General features: G+C 40.1%; 2 protein-coding genes across 2 annotated transcripts in view; one reads left to right on the top strand and one right to left on the bottom strand.

Annotated features, from left to right (window-relative positions):
* unc5c (unc-5 netrin receptor C) overlaps positions 1–7,870 on the top strand; it is a 108,561-nt gene extending 100,691 nt beyond the window's left edge. The window contains exons 13-17 of the mRNA XM_035668018.1: positions 2,419–2,652; positions 3,336–3,485; positions 3,574–3,738; positions 4,483–4,661; positions 5,995–7,870. Of these exons, the coding sequence (XP_035523911.1) occupies positions 2,419–2,652; positions 3,336–3,485; positions 3,574–3,738; positions 4,483–4,661; positions 5,995–6,154 (888 nt within the window). The 3' untranslated portion in view covers positions 6,155–7,870. The remainder of the gene's footprint in view (positions 1–2,418; positions 2,653–3,335; positions 3,486–3,573; positions 3,739–4,482; positions 4,662–5,994) is intronic.
* A 76-nt stretch (positions 7,871–7,946) lies between these two features.
* The window catches only part of bmpr1bb (bone morphogenetic protein receptor, type IBb), a 50,266-nt gene continuing 41,182 nt past the window's right edge, over positions 7,947–17,030 (bottom strand). Inside the window, exons 5-14 of the mRNA XM_035668019.1 lie at positions 14,281–14,440; positions 13,473–13,575; positions 13,057–13,159; positions 11,509–11,605; positions 11,277–11,421; positions 10,579–10,771; positions 10,143–10,440; positions 9,773–9,948; positions 9,536–9,666; positions 7,947–9,096 (exon numbers count right to left, since the gene is read on the bottom strand). Coding sequence (XP_035523912.1) covers positions 8,971–9,096; positions 9,536–9,666; positions 9,773–9,948; positions 10,143–10,440; positions 10,579–10,771; positions 11,277–11,421; positions 11,509–11,605; positions 13,057–13,159; positions 13,473–13,575; positions 14,281–14,440 — 1,532 coding nt within the window. The 3' untranslated portion in view covers positions 7,947–8,970. The remainder of the gene's footprint in view (positions 9,097–9,535; positions 9,667–9,772; positions 9,949–10,142; positions 10,441–10,578; positions 10,772–11,276; positions 11,422–11,508; positions 11,606–13,056; positions 13,160–13,472; positions 13,576–14,280; positions 14,441–17,030) is intronic.

Genomic DNA, 17,030 nt, shown 5'->3' with positions numbered 1-17,030 from the left:
CCCTTTTTGGATTCTATGCAGGCATGTTGAAAATCCAACTACTTAACAACAGTCTTTATCCAATATATGTCCCCCATGTCAGCTCATCATTGAGTAGTGGCTTGAATAACATCATTTTCAGGAAGTCTTCTCCATCTCTCCATCTCCACTGCTGATGTGATGATATGACTTATGGAGCAGGAAGAAACTACCACACTGGCCCCACATGCCTTTCTGACAGTGATGAATTACTTGGGGGCAGCCAATAAAGCTCAGTGTAAACTGAGTATAACTATTGATTAAGGGAGAAATCTTTAGTCAGACGTTTGGGGGGACCAAGAGAGTGGGGGTGGGGGGGCACATATTCATATATATATATATCCTCCAGCCTGTTACATAACACACTGGTTAATATCTAACAGCATCAGTGATAGACGATTCAAGCAGGCTGTGTTTTACTTGTGTAGACTTGTGAGTGATAAACTTGTGTATTGGAGATCTCTGCATGGCTAATGCATGGCACAGGGGATACAAAAAGACATGTATACCAATACGAAGCAGGAGGAGTGGAGTGAAAGATACTCATCCTGTGGGTTTTGGAATTGGTTTAACACTGAATATTGAAGAGAACATAGGGGTTTCTTTCAGCTTTTGGAGGATCTGATGTGTCTGGTCATTACAAATATTTTAGGGGGGGCAATTTTCATCTTTCATATATTGGAAGGGACTTAATCCCCCCATCCCCTGTGGCAATTACACAATTCCTATTGATCAGATCTCTGACCTGTCCGAAATGTAGATAGTAATATCCAAAGTGACGGCAGCTTCCCACTAAAGCCAGCCTCCAAGCTGCATGTGTAAAATATTGCTTTATATGACATGCCCTGTCAAAAAGTGTATTCATCACCACAGAGATGAGCTCTTCCCAAAGGAGTAATTATATTTTATATATACATACATATGTACATACATACATATATAGTCATCACCACCCAGTGAGAATAATCAGTTCCATTGGCACGGACGATGCTGCACCCATCCCCCATTAAAGCACACACACGCACACACACGCACACAAACAAACACACACACACACACAGTGTCAGTGTCACTGAGGGAACATGGTGTTGTGATGAAGATGAAGACAGCAGGTCATATAATGAGGAACATGTGGGGCTTTCTGCTTCAGTAACTCTCCTACAAAGATCTTCCCACACTTCTAAAAAAATCTTGGCTGATGATGTAAAAAATTACTGAATGTGTGTGTGTGTTTGCATATTTGATTGTTTGTGCCTGCACACATGTGTATGAAGCAAAAGCCTACTTTTCCACTGTGTTCTAATTATCCCCCAATAAGGAGCCCTAGTGCCATCCCCCAGGAGCAGTTAAAGAGTCTAATGATCAGCCATAATACTGCTGTTAAACGGCCTAGCTTACAATAAAATACTGTAATTCCTCTTCTGTCTCTCATAATAGGCTGAATTAATGCCAATGTGCTGCTCACAGGAGTGTTTGGATTAGAGAGAAAAAGACAGAGAGAGAGAGAGAAAGCAAGATCAAGAGAGATCAAGAGAAAGGGTGAAAGACTGAGAGGGAGAGAGACATAAGTGTCTTCAGACCAGACAGTCTTAATGAAAGAGAAATATGTCCTGGCATTAGTGCTATTACAGGGGTCAGCTGCAGATGGTCTGGATACTCACTCGTCCATTACCTCGCATACATAATGGCAGGGTGTCAGACATTAGTAATACATACTTGCTGAGTGTAATATCTAAATGACATGGCTTATGTGAAAAGGACATGACCCTTGATTGTACTTTCCCCCTTAAAATGCCATTTAAATTCAGTTCAGTTTCAATTAAACAGAACTGAAATGTTCTAGAAAAAATGAGTAAATAAATTAAGCATGAAACTAGACAAGCCAGTTCTTCGCATCTCTGCCTCCAAATTAGTGATCAGTTTTCAATCGGACAACAGAAATGCTGGTGAAAGTTTCAAGTGAGACTGTTAATGCTAATGCGTTCATCCACATTCTTACTGAACACCATGCCAAGTTCCCCTGAACAATTTAATAATTACAAATGTGACAAATGAAGTTGCAGTGAACAAACTGTGGCTGTTTATGCTTTTGATCTAATGGCTATTGGTATTCTATGCATAACACAAGTTTAATAATATGTCTTGGAGACACAGAAAGCAAAAGTGAACTTTTCTCTTCTCTACTATTAATAGATCAGTAGATGGCTTACTTTCCAACAAATGAAAACATATAAGGAAACTTACAGTAGGTGGGACAGAGCCAGAGGGACAGTATTAGAAATGCTATTAATCATGTCTCCTCTTGATGATGAACACTACCACTTGTGACTATTTCAGTTTTTTCTTAGCCTATTATCTCCCACACTTGTGTCACTTTTTTTTTTCCTGTCCACGCTGTAGGATGTGGTGGTGGTAGGAGAAGAAAATTTCACCACGCCGTGTTATATCCAAATGGATGACGAGGCCTGCCACATCCTGACAGAGACACTGGGCACCTACTGCCTTGTGGGACAATCTCTCAGCGCTGCAACCACCAAGCGCCTCAAACTAGCCATTTTTGGCCCTGTCACCTGCCCTGCCATGGAGTATCACATCAGAGTCTACTGCCTGGATGACACACAGGACGCACTCAAGGTAAATTCACAGCCGGTTCCATGTGTATCCATTATTTTCTCTCTGTGTTTGCCAAAACGTTATGTAGCAGAAATTAAATGTTTGTAGGCATTAATGATATTTGTGAGTGTGTCATTTTGACTCAATTGTTAATGTGCGTGTGTAGGCATAGCCAGCAGATGAGATGTGGGAGGCGGAATGAAAAATCTTTGTGAACATTCTTTTTATTTCTGGAATGAAAAATCTTTGTGTTGGTGTGTCACAATAGCATCGCTGCTCCAAGAAAGATGTAGCTGCTGCCCCAACTCATAAAATAAGCCACATTTATCCCTGAGTCTACTGTTGTCTGCTTCTGTTTAATACCTCCGTCTACCTACATGGACGAAAGATAAGGAAGGATTATTATACTGAGCAGGGATATTAAACACGGTTATTAAGTTTGGGAATGGGTAATGAGAAGTGATAGTGATCCTGCTGCAAGGACATTGAAGTTGGTTTCAGATGGCAAGTCCAGATTCAGGTTCATAATGCCTCGAGGGAATTTGATGAATATACTATAAAAAACATTTTATTTGTAAGTGTACATTAGAGCTTTTGCAAGAAACTGCTGAAGCAAACAAGATATAACAACAGTTTACAGCAGCACAGAAGCAGACAAATTTGTTTTCATATACTGAACCAAAAGTGTGTGTTTGTGTGTTCAGGAAGTTCTGCAGATGGAGAAGCAAATGGGTGGGAAGTTGTTGGACGAACCAAAGACTCTCAACTTTAAAGACAGCACCCACAACCTGAGACTTTCCATCCATGATGTCCCCCACACATTGTGGAAGAGCAAACTTCTAGCCAAGTACCAGGTAAACTGCTCATACACCCTTTTCAGTAAGAGGACTAAAGCATTTTTCGTCTGACAGCTGAGTAAATACTCTTTTCCCCTCTCTGCAGGAGCTTTCCTTTCAGCAAGTGTGGTGCGGTTCACAGAGGAACCTCCACTGTTGCTTTACCCTGGAGCGGTTCTCTGCCAGCACTGTGGACCTGGCCTGTAAGATATGTGTGCGCCAAGTGGAGGGAGAAGGACAGATTTTTCAGCTGGACACTACACTGTCAGAGGTAGGGTCGATACTTGTACTAACTCTTCCATTTAATTTACAACTATTTAAAAAAGTCATTAAGGAATCAATCGATCTTGTCACCTGACTTTTTGCTTCAAAGATAATGCATTTCCTCCACCACCTTACGCTCCTTTATCTCTCAGTTGTGAGGGAACTTCTTTAAGTTTACTCTTTCTTCCATGTCCTCTTCCCTCTTTTTGCAATGTTCACAAAGAATAGCATGGTGGACGACACAGAATCTCGACCCTGCAGCCTCATATAGTCCTGCCTATGACAGGCCAATGCAGAACAGAGGGGAAATAATCATCCTCTAGTCGTACTGTACTTGCTTCACAAAGGCCATCTGGCCAGGAGAATAGAGCTTGAGGGATGGAGAAGCACACAGGCTTTGTGCTCAGTAATGAGACGAATTACAGTACATGCAGTGCTGAGCTGTATCCCTGCCTGGCCTTGGCTCATTTGTCTCTGGGTCTTGCTCTGGTTTCTGTTGCCAGACCTCTCCAGTACTTAATCCTCCAGATGCAATATATTTGAAAATCACTCAGCTTGCATCAATAAACGGATGGCAATAAAATGAATTATTTCCACTTTTTACACAACCCAAAAACAGATATTTACTGTCCTACAAATCCATTTGAGCTACATTATGTTTGCAGCCTGCTACACTCTGTGTCTCTTTTTCAACCTCTCTGTCTTCTCTCTCTCCCTCTCTCTCCCTCTCTCTTTCTCTCTCTCTCTTCAGGATTCCCAAAGTATTGACACGTCTCTGCTGGATCCCGCCAGTAACATCACCACACTGGTGGGGCCCAATGCCTTCCGTATCCCTGTCTCCATCAGACAGAAGTTGTGTGGCAGTCTGGACGCGCCACAGACCAGGGGGAATGACTGGAGGATGTTGGCACACAAACTTAACCTTGACAGGTGGGTGGAGGAACAGGTCTGTCTGAGAGAAAGAAAAGGAGTGAGACAGTGACTCACATTTAGGCCCTGAGTGGTTACAGTCTGACTGCAGGAACAGGCTGTCAACAGGCTTTTGCTCTTTCTGAAAAGGAAAAATGAAAGAGATGAAATAAAGGAATAAGAGTGATGTGTTTTAACAAAATACACATTCTGCCTATTTTTCAAAAATATGTTGATGTGCAATTTTAGCTGCCAAATACTTTATTTAGTTAATTCAGTAGAAGTAGGCAACAAGCTCACATTGGATGTTATATAGATAACAATCCTTTTTTTAATTTGATTTTTGATTTTGTTCTGTGTGACTCATTTCGATAAGCATCTGTTGAAGTGAGATTAACTGAGCCGGGCTGAACTGAGACAGACAGAGAGAGAGAGAGAGACGAAGAGAGAGAGACGAAGAGAGAGAGACGAAGAGAGAGAGACGAAGATAGAATGACGCTTCTCTTTTCAAAACGTCACCCATGTGTCTTTGATAGCCTTGTGTGTGTGTATGATGGAGGTGCAGTGTGTGTCCATTTGTAAGGTCCCAGCTCAGCGGGGCGGCCTTATCACAGGCAGCAGCTGCAGATTGACGAGACCACTGACAGAGTGTGGCGTAAAGGAAGGAGAGTGAAGGAGAGAGACTTGAACCAACCTCTCGTTCACAACTCACAGTGATGATACATACAGAACAAAACATGGGGCCCATTAGTTTTTAATTTTTCGGGTTTTTTATTTGAGTTTATTTTGAATATCAAACACTTTGTGACCAAAAAGATATCTGTGTGAAATATAATATATATTATATAATAATATAAAATGCTCTAAAAGTTCATTTTTTTTTATTTAAGGTGCAGCACATTCGCATAGCCCCCCCCCACTTTTCTCTTAACTTTATATCAAGTACATTTTCTGTGCTGTGCTTGTGGCAAGAAAACTCTACAAAAAATAGTATCTTCTTGCAGCAGGAATCTTGAAATGCAGATGAAAGTCAGTTTTCAACCAATTGGGTCCTTTAAAAAAATGAAAGGTCAAAGATCATTGATTCTTGCATAGCAAATACAAATAGGAATATAAATCAGTGCCCATAAACACACACAACTTCCTGTCATGTCTATGTTACATTAAGCATATACATAAGAAGAGACTGAAATGTTTGCATAACCTTTACAAATAGTGAATCATTTTTCAAACCATGTCGGCACACCAGTTGAGTCCTGTCTTCTAATCCAAGTAAACTCATTCATCTCTGTTAACCATTTACTCCCTTTTTTCTAACCCATCCTTCTCTGTTTTGTCGCAATCATTCATTCAGGTATCTTAACTATTTTGCCACCAAATCAAGTCCTACGGGAGTGATCCTGGACTTGTGGGAGGCCCAGCATTTTCCTGATGGCAACCTCAGTCGCCTGGCCCAGGTGCTGGAGGAGATGGGACGCCATGACAGCCTTGTTCCTGCAATGACTGAACACTGACATCTGCCCACCAGGGAGTGCAACATTCCAGGGAGGAAGAAGACATAACAAAAAAAATAAATAGAGGGGGACGCCCGAAAGAAGGAGAGTCATTTGGCGGAACAATGACAAATGCAAATACACACCCACAGATAACTGCGTGTGTGAACACTCAGAAGTAATGACGATAAAAAACAGCTTGGTCTACTCAGCCATGACCCAGTTAAACATTGGCAACAAAGGGTGTAAAAACTTGGAGGGTAAACAAGAATCTCTGCCAGTCATTTCTCCCTGTTCCTCTCTCTCTCTCTCTCTGGTACAACGACTTGATATTTTTGGCTCTAGTTTCCTTGGAAACAGCTGTCCGGTTATTTGGATGGACTGCGCGGATATGTGGATGCCCTTGCCATAGACAGCAGTGTGAGTTGTGAGCCACTATCAGAGGTCAAAGGATCAAAAGAGCAAGGCTTGGATCAGAGGAAGCATCTCTCACTCTCCAAAATCAGTCTCCATAGCAACGCCATGGACGAGTATGTGTTCTGTGATAACATAGTATTTAATAATATGCCTATTTATACATATCTTTTTTTGTATTTTATGCTGCCTGTAATGGAATACTTTGCAGTGTCCTCACATTTCTTGTTTCTTCTCTCATTATGTTTGACTGTATCATAGCACCTCCTGGTGGTCACTTGCAGTAATGACTTATCCTGTCAGCCACATTTACATGTACAGAAGGGAATCAATGATGTAATCATTTTAAAGTTTTAGTGTTGTTGTCATAACTACTATTAATAATTTTTATTCATGTTATGTATAATTATTAGTTTTCAATTATGTGCACTTGTTTTACAGGTTTTTTTTAAGTCTTAAAAATATTTTGTTAAGTTGCATTGGTTATGATTTTTCTTTACTTTCTTTTTTTGCATGTCTTTTACCAGGTCAATTGGCTAATTTCACCAGTCTATTACCCATAAATAGGGGGTTATCAAGACCATTTTCTCAAACTGAATAAAGTTCATGACTGATGCTGATGATTTGTATGTTGTTCAAGATGATATCATCTACATTAAAGAGACCAGGCAGAGAGGAGAGGTAGATACTGTAGAAAAGGGAATGAAATAAGTATATTTTTATAGGACCAATGCAACTGAATAAAACTGCTTTTTACCAAATAATTGACATACAGTGTATGAGGTTAAATTCAATACAGAAGTTGATCATCTAATTATCAAATGTCATTTCTTGGGTTCAAAAGGTGAATGGCATTCATCGTGATTTTGGAGGAGAACTGAGATTTTAACTCAGACTTCTGTGTTTGTACATCAACGACAGAAGCCATCAATGTTACGATGACACTGACTGTGCATAAAAAATAGTGATAGTTGTAAATGCAACATTCCTTTGATGCAGCAGCACTTGTGAAAGTGTTCTTGGTTGGTTCTCGTTTTATTTTTATTTTTATGGCAGTTGTCCCAGTTTTTCGTAAAGCCGTCTATGCAAACTTTGCATCTTTCTGAAACAATCTTTACATTCTCAGTGGGCTAGCCTTTGCATTCCCTAGTTGTTCTTCAGCTTCATGATTATTATTGTGTATAGTGAGAATGTAGCCTGTCTGTTTCTGGCACTCATGATGTTCCTCGCAACTGCTTGCATTTCATCTGTCAAGTTATTGTACAAAGTGTAAGAAAGAATTTTTAAGACTAATAATAAATTATATTTATATGCAACATTGAACCTGGAGCATGAGGATCTCATTTGTTTGAATTGTGAGATTACCGGTAATAACATTAATCTTACAGCAGTGTTCAACATAAATAGACAAGCCTTCAAGACACAGTTTTAATTGGGGAATGTTATCCAGATCCACTCATACACTCAGTAATCACATATGTACAGATTAAATAAGGCACATGCCATAGTGGTAGAGTGGATGGGACATATTCTGTACACAGATAAATCATCAAAAACACATTTTAACATCCAGCAAGGCAATAATTATCAATAGATTTCAGTTTAGCTATGTACAAATGAATTGTGAGTAGAAAGAAGAGACAGAAGAAGGAGAGCTCACTCTCAGATCTGAAGGCCTGAAGGACAACCACAATTCACAAATTCATCAATGACATGTTTTACCCAGAGGTCATCTTTTAATATTGAAATAAAATGTACATAGGAATACTATATAGAAAAATCTGTTATCTGTTTCTGCTGGATATTTCTTAGTTAATTTAGTCTTACTCAACATTTTTCTGTAATAATAATAATAATAATAATAGTCATTGACAATGAGGTCACTGAGCGCAAATTAGACATTTCTTTGGATGGATGACAGTCACTATGTATGAAGATGACGGTGACTGAATAAAAATAAAAGAATCACGAAGGCAGCTGCGACAGTACAAAAGACTGTACATAGAATACTGCTATATGGCTTTAAAAGGGCAGAGCAGGAGCATCCTCTTTTAGAACTGATCAGAGGGATTTTAGTCCTCCTCTCCTGCAAGGGTCCCTGTCCGCCTGCCTACCTGGACAGTCTGGAACCTATAACCGCTCAGCTTTCACAGAAAGCACAACCTGAACACTTGGTCTGAGGCAGACCTGGCTCAGAAAATGGGAGGGCAGATCTCCCCTGACATAATAAATCTTTTTGCCTTTCATTTGTCTGGCTCCCAGTCGACCATTATCTCTATCAATCACCCTCCCTGTCCGTTTCCTTTGTCCTATCATTCACAGTCTCTTTTTTTTTCCCTTTCTTCTATTGGCCAGTGTAAGTGGCGCTGTGCCAGTGGCAGTGACAAGTCTCTGCTGATGAGAGAATCTCTCTTGACTCTCTGTCACAGTTTGATGTCTTGGGACTCTAACATCTTCGCCAGGGTCTTCTTCACCCTCAAGGCTGTGAGGCGGGAGGCCGGGTTGTGAGCCCAGCACTCTGACATCAGTTTTCCCATCTGCCGCAGACACTGAAGACACACATGTACATATACATAAGAATACAGCAATACATTTTGCAAAGTTTGCAAGGGTTTGCAAGTTGGGATAAATGGATTTATTAACTAACTATTAATTATAAACCATTTATAAAAACAACTCTCCAACTCTGGGGTTTGCAAGTTGGAAAAAATCCCTTTGGCAGGTATGTATCCTCAAGCATTACTGGTCTTTAAATAATCAGAGAGAACTGACTCATTAGTATTTATGGCTGCAGACCTGATGGGTTTTCATTATGTGAGAACACTAATGACTTTCTCACTTTCTAATAACTGTAGTAGGAGATTATATACCAACCAAACAGATTTTTTCCCAACCAGGCAACACCAGGTGTTCTTTTTAATGGCTCTTTCTTAAAGTCTTTAAAGCTATGCATTAGTAGAAAATGGTAGTGAAAATCATTTAGAATACCTCATCACTGCTCCAGCGATTAGCAAATGAAGGTCTTTGTTTCTTAATGCAGACAACTTCTCTCATGTCCTCATAAGAAGGATCAGTGGGCACGAGGTCATGATAGGGCAGCTGATACTCCTCCACAATGCCTTCAGGAAACATAGAAACAAGATATATGTGGGAATCAGTAAAATCATTAAGAAAACATCTAGACACGTAAAGATTGCGTTGAAATAAAAACAGATTTTTCCTGACCTCCAGAGATGCAACGTCTTGCCATCTCCCAAACGATGAGGCCAAAACTATACATGTCAGCCATTATAAAAGACTGGAAGTAGCTCCTATTCAAGGTCTCATCCAACACTTCAGGCGGCATGTAGCGCTTTGTACCAACTCGTAGGTTAGGAGGGATATCCACCTCATTGGTGTCACTAACACAGGGAGAAGAAACAGAAATATTACATTAAGATATTTTAGGAAAATAAAGAAGTATGGTCTAGACCTGCTCTTTTTAGAAAGTGTCTTGAGATAACTAAAAAAATGTAACTGAATTGAACTGAAATCTCCAAGATATACCTAAACTGTATTAAAATTAGTGTTCAGAAGTCCAAAATGTATGTTGTACCTGTTAAACTTGACAGCAAGTCCAAGGTCTGCTATACAGCAAGATCCGTTCTTTTTTACCAAGATGTTTTTGCTCTTCAGGTCTCTGTGTGCAATGGCTGGTTTGCCTTGTGTGCCATAGATCTCAGTGTGCAGGTGACAGAGTCCTGATATGGAGGAGTAGGCCAGTTTCAGCAGAGCCTTGATGTCTAAGGTGTTGGACTTGAGGTAGTCGTATAATGATCCATTCTCATGGTAATCTGTGATTAGGTAGAGCTGAGTCCATGAGCCAGTTCCTTTAATATCTGCTGCTATGAATCCTGAAGTTTGGAAAGAAGGGATGAGAGGAATGAGAAACATGCATGGACATGGAAAATAACACAGACACTTGATTTGGGTCGCTTTTCAAACAAACCAACACATAAACCCTTTTCAAGGCTCCCTTTATATGACCTTACCCAGTATATTGTCATGTCTCATCAGGAAGGTCTGATATATTTCAGTCTCTCTGAACCAGCTCTCTTCCTCTGTGGTGAAGAAGACTTTAACAGCCACTCTCTCTCCTCTCCACTTGCCCATCCAGACCTCTCCGTATCGCCCTTTTCCAATCTGCTTAACCATCTGAATCTGCTTGGCTATTGTGCGCTGCACCTGGAAACAGGTTTTAAAAAATACTATTATGCCATTTCAATGTTTTATGTTATGTGGACCATTTGTCTCGATTGGGTGATAAATTAGCATTATTGTGTAAGGACATTCAGGGGAATCATGTTGGATTTATATGATATTATATTTGGTTATTGCTTTACAACATTCTTACAAAATGATTCTAGACAAATTGTGATTAAAAAGTACAATTAGTTACTGAAGATTTACATGTGTGAATAGCTTTAATGTAATGATGTGTCTAACGTAATGCAGAGAGTTTATTGCACTCAGAATGTGATTATTTTTGTGGTAGTTTTGTATATATTTGGCACACAGCATATGTTTGTACTGTAAAATTAGTCAAATCTAAAAAATATTCATAATAATAGCATAAAACTGGTTCCATCCACATCACCCAGCCCTAAGTGAAAGAATAAAACAATGTATTACTGTTCAATGAGAGCTGAGGTTGAGATGCTGAGGCAGATGTGCACTGATTTATTCTTACCAGTAGAGGGAGTCCTGACCCAGAGCCTGACCCGATGCTGCGGGAATGCTCTATTAGGTCCTTCAGGGACTCCCCTGGGGGTATGTAGGTCTCCTCCTGCTCCAGATCGATACTGTAACGTGGCCGTGACTCTTGGCGCTTATATCTGCCACAGAAAGGTGACACGATGTTTATTAACTGCACGTCAGGAAGTGAATTCGTTGATTCCCGAGTGGAATGTCAAGATTCTTACCTGAAGTAGCAGAAGACGAGGATGAGACCCAGAATGATACTACAGACTGTGATTGAAATGAAGAGTGCCATGTACTGGATACTGCTGTCAACATAATCTAAAACAACAGGAACAAGTATTAATATTATCATGTCATTATTATCATTTTAACACCTCTAACTGTGAATAATCATGTCCTAAGGGAGATGGAAAGTCTGTAAAATTAGTGATGAATAGGGGGTGACAGTCATTTGTTCATTGTAATCTCATCCAACATCTTTCTAATTTTCATTGGCAGGGACAAGCTCCTTTTCCCCTTCCTCCCTCTAACCCTTCCCTGCACGCCCCCACCCTCACAGCGTGTGATCGATCACATCCCCTTCCTGAATCCCACAGATCAGCTGTCACTCTGACATCGCTACAGAAACCCCAGAGGCCTGCAGCAGCTCTGGGGCTCTAGTCTTTCTGCCGTGCTCCTGCCAATCAGACACACACAAACACAGACGCAGGAACACAGCGGATGCTTCATGATGTGCACAGAAGCGCGCACACACACAGTAAGATGGACACATGGACAAAGAAAAACTGCATGAACAGCAGAGTGTCCAATGAACTCCCCTGCAAGTTCATACAGTAAAATGATGGCTTTAAGCAAACCTTTTCGGAAGAGAAAACAAAGGCAGACAGTAAAATTGTTACCAAAACTGTTGGTTGTAAACATCCTTCACACTTAACAGACTGACTTCCTGGTTCAGCATTGACTAGTAACTCTCAGTGGTGCAGAATTCCTGTGCAATGAGAGATTATTATAAACATTTCAGGTGCACTCACTACTCTAAATAAAGTTGTTTTAATATTGGCTGGCTTGTTTAGGACCCATCTGATTACCTGACATCTTTTTTCTTGCCCCGTCTGACTTTGTTGCAAACAATGTTGCCACTTTCTCAGATCTCTGTGAATACTTTGGTGAGTACAGTGTTATTGTAGCTGATAGAAATGATGGCCAAAACTATGAAAAACTGGAATGATTGACTGACTTTATTTCTCTCCAACTGACTTGACAAATCAGTTTTTCACTGTTTGCTTGAAGGTCAAAACGGATTGTGTGAGGCTATCTAAAAGTGCAAGTTTGTGTGACAGAGACAGGGAGCGAAAGAGAGAGAGCAAGATAGTGTGTATGTGTGTGCGTATTGGTGTGTTGCGGAGTAACAGATGGACAGATATCTCGCATCCGTCCCGAGGCAAGAAACTCAAGCAGGCCCCGGGGAGAGGCTGTCCTTTTCATTAGAGGGTGAGAGAACAAGCCAAGACTGCAGGCTCTGTTTCACCTGCCTCTCTCTTTCTCTCTCCCCCTGCCCCCCGCCTGGAGCAGCATGTGCCACTTCACTGCAGCACCACACTGTGGTTTGTAACAGTTTAAACTGTCACTACCCATCACCACCCGGCGTGGCCTGAATGAGCCCTGTTCTGAAAGCCCCTCGCGCTTTAAAGTGAGGCAGGATTTCAGTGTGTGAAAACCTGTGTGAACGAGAATGTCTGTGCGTGTGTGTGTGTGTGTATGTCTCTTACCTGACGTCACGAGTGGAGGGAGAGTAGGATGCAAGTCTCTGTTACAATAGTCTTGATCCGTGCAACACTCAAGAGCTCTCCTCGAACGCGCATTCCACGTGTCCTATCACACACACACATGCACGTAAGCCACATGCATTTTCACAGAACACTAATGAAGACACAAGAGTAACGAATATTCACAGCCACACTTATTCCTAATGAGAACATTTTACAATATACTAAAGATTTTTTCACTCTGTGTAAAGATAGCAGGGCTGGGCAAGTCTGATTTAAATAGGTCTCATAAAGAGCTGCAGTGAGTCAAAAGGAAAGCCCATAAAGACTTAACAACGGCTCATGAAGAAGGACACACATACACAGGCAAGTGCGAGTATTCATCCAGGCAGAAATATACACACATACAACGGACTTACTCTGCACTGGAACTCGGAGCCGGCAAGACCCAAACAACCTGCAGTGAGTACTGCCAGGCCCCCCTCCTCCTCCTCCACCATGGTGAAGCAGTAACCGTCAGTCCTACCAAAATGCACATACATCATCATATGAGTAAACATTGCCTGGGAGTCTTTTTATCATTGTCTTCAACAACATAGGTGCTGGGGGTTCAAAAGTGTTTAACTGAACTGGAGCACTGAAATGGCTGATTAAAATAAATCCTTTTCAAATCTATTTATTCTTCAATTATTATAATAAAAGGTCTAAAACTGTATATATTCAGGAACAATAACTCATTTTGTTGGATTGATTACATGTTAAGCCAAAGCCACGATTAAAAGATTACTCCACCTATTTAGCACTACACTCTGGTGTGAGCCCATTGGTGGACAATAGACAATTTAAGTATCAAAATCAATGTAGCAGAACCGGAGATATTGTCTTTTTAATTACACACATTCTTCTCCCTCTTTAAAACCTGGTGCCTAGATCTCCCAAAATGCAACTTGACTTGACTTGACTTCATTCGACGGTAAAGATTCAGGTGTGGTATGCTAGTAGCTGCTAATATAGCCTTGAACCACTAGCCTTAAGCAGAGATGAGGTGCCGGCTACAGAAGGTAAGCTCAATTCTTTTAATACATCCAGATTGTATTTTATTTTCAAACTTGTCAGCTACAAGTTTGGTGTATTTGGTGTCATTTAATAGCTTTATAGAGAGTTACTTTCATAGTCTGCTAGTGTGAATCTGTGTGTGAAGATAGTTCTGTGTGTGCTTTAACGTACATGCACGTATTGTTGACAGAGTCTTCGGGGCAGTGGTGATAGCAGTGACACCAAAGCATGTTCTGAGCTGAAACTGTGGCCATGCTGCTGCTCTCTTCCACCCTTCGCTCCAATCCTCCCTTCCATCCGTTCTTCAGCAGCATGGTGTCCAACATGTTCGCTGTACAGGGAGAGAGAGAGAGAGAGGGAGAAACTGGACTTAGCACCACAGCAGACCAAAACATCTGGCTTTGCTGGAGCCAGAGGCGTAAAACTTAAGTACACATACCTCAGGAAAATTAAAGATGGAATAAATCAAAGGACCCAAACAGCACTTCACCTCATTCTTAATGGGTCTTTTGAATTATATTTATATATATATATAAAAAAAAGCATCAGAGTTCTGTCTGCCTTGGCACCGTTACCATGGCAATGCAATCCACAGAAAGTGTGAATATGTGCTGCTGAAAGCAACCCTGCTGTTCTGGACTGGACACTGTACCTGCATGAAGTCTGGAACCAGAATAACACTACTTACCAGAAAGAAGTCTTTGTGGGGTGTGTGTGTGTGTGTGTATAGGTGTGTATGCGTGTGTGTGTGAGTCTGTAGTACGTTACTGCAACGTTCAAGAGAACCTACCTACCCTTTTTTGGCACAGATACAAAATTTTGGACAAAGCTTTATATTATCTGTGTATTTCTCATGTGAATTACTCTCTTCACTCCTTAAAACATATACACTAACAATAATGATTACTCATCATTCCTTATACATCTTCTACTTGTATCCACTCTGCCAGTAGCAAACACCTCCCTCCCAGAATCAATTTCCTAACAGCCCAAGACAGTTGACAGACATCCTTATTTTGTTGTCAAAACTACTAAAAAAGCAACATTATGAGTAACCTATATATGTGGTTACTGGATATATGAAGAACTACAGTACCAAAACATACACAATTGAGTCAAGCCAAGTGCAGGAATACAGTGCAGGTATATTCACATAAACCAGGAGTAGGATAAATATTATTGTTCTGGACTTAGTCATCCTTGAAAGGGTTAACATTCCCAGCTGCTGCTGAACACTGAATCAATCCAAAGCCGTGTTTGAACAAAAAGGGAATTGCATCTTTAATTATTTAGTTGTGTAAGTGACCTTTGGCCAGGAATGATGCCAAACTTATCAACTGGAACTTTGCTGAACTGTACACATACAGTAGTATATACATGTACTACTTATGTATAACCATAACCATCATTGTCTTTTGATTAGAATTACTTTTTCAGATGTTTTCCCTCTTATTTATAAAGAAATTTCATGGGATTATAAATATTCATACAGCTTTGATCAAGTGTTTCGAATGTTCCCAAGAGTTTATCTTCCAAAGATCACTGAACAGTGTAAATAAAGTATATTAGAGTAAGATTAATCCACTGCTTGTTTGTAGTATATTAATAATTTTCAGTCAAATGTTTAGACAAATATGTGTAAATTATTTGACTGCAAATGCCTGTGGTTCATTACTTATATCATTCATTAAGAATGATTATATATATAATACAATGTGAAACCTTTTTTCTTCTCACTAAGAAGTAACCGAAGGTGTAGACGTTCATCAGTGGAGAATAAAACTGGTTCAGACAGCAGCTCGTCCCTGAAGACCTCTGTGGTCAGAGAGCTGAATAGTGTTGTGCCACACTAGATGGATGTCTTCCTCTCACTCTCTCTTTCTTTCGTCTTCTGCTCCCCTAATATAAAATCTATATAATATAATAATAATAATGTTATAAAACTGTAGGTTTTCAAGAAGAGTAATGTGAAGTTACTGAGTTATTCATTTGAAATGAAATCCTGAGTTAGTTTGCATGACAAAGATCGCTCAGGACTTTAAACTATGAAAGCCGAGACATCAAGACATCCAAGACATCACAGGTGCACATCCCTAAGTTACATTCACCCATCCATAAAATCCAAAAATAGCTTCCTCATACTGTGAATGGGTTTCATCAAAATGGGTGTTAGCAGATCTAAGCAGTACAACAGCCTTAAAGCATACCAGTCATTAAAAATAGGGGGCATGAGTAATCCTGCAGAGGGCTACGTGATGAAAAGGCTGAGTGTGGTATAAACACACTGACTGTTGTTTAAATGGTACTCTGTGTCCCTCCAGCCTAATCTGTGTTACTGTTTCTGCCAGAGGGTGTCTGTGGAGGTGTTCTGATCCTCCCTCACAGTGCCTTTGGTTTGTCTATCACATCTGCTTTGCAAGTGCAAAAAAAGTGTCTTTAAGATACATTCTGTTCGTATCAGCTCGGATTTGTCAACACGCAGGACAGGGGCAGGTCAACGTAGAGAAAAAGGGACAGAGGATCCTGCTTTGGATTAAAAAGTGAACATAGTGTCTAAATCTATACTCTTGAAGATGGGTCATATTAAAACTTTGATGATCAAGAGTTGACCTCTACAAAAGCTCAAATCAGTAATATTACCTTAGAAATTTAGTAGTGTTACCCCACTCAAGATTATCATCCCCTTTCTTTTGAAATAAGCTGGGATGCAGCAATAATTAAAAAAACACAATCAATGCAAAAATGCTTGATATATAAGGGCAGATTTACAGAGTAACTGTGTGTTCAGCAAACTATTAAAGTTGCATACGGTATGTATATGTATATGTATATGTATATGTATTATTATTATTATTATTATTATTATTATTATTATCATCATTATATTTATATGTATTATTATTATTATTATCATTATTATT

Source organism: Morone saxatilis, unplaced genomic scaffold (assembly GCF_004916995.1).
Source record: "Morone saxatilis isolate NCDOM2014 unplaced genomic scaffold, NCSU_SB_2.0 Contig21, whole genome shotgun sequence".
Lineage (NCBI taxonomy): Eukaryota > Metazoa > Chordata > Actinopteri > Moronidae > Morone > Morone saxatilis.
This window is presented reverse-complemented; position numbering and strand designations above follow the sequence as displayed.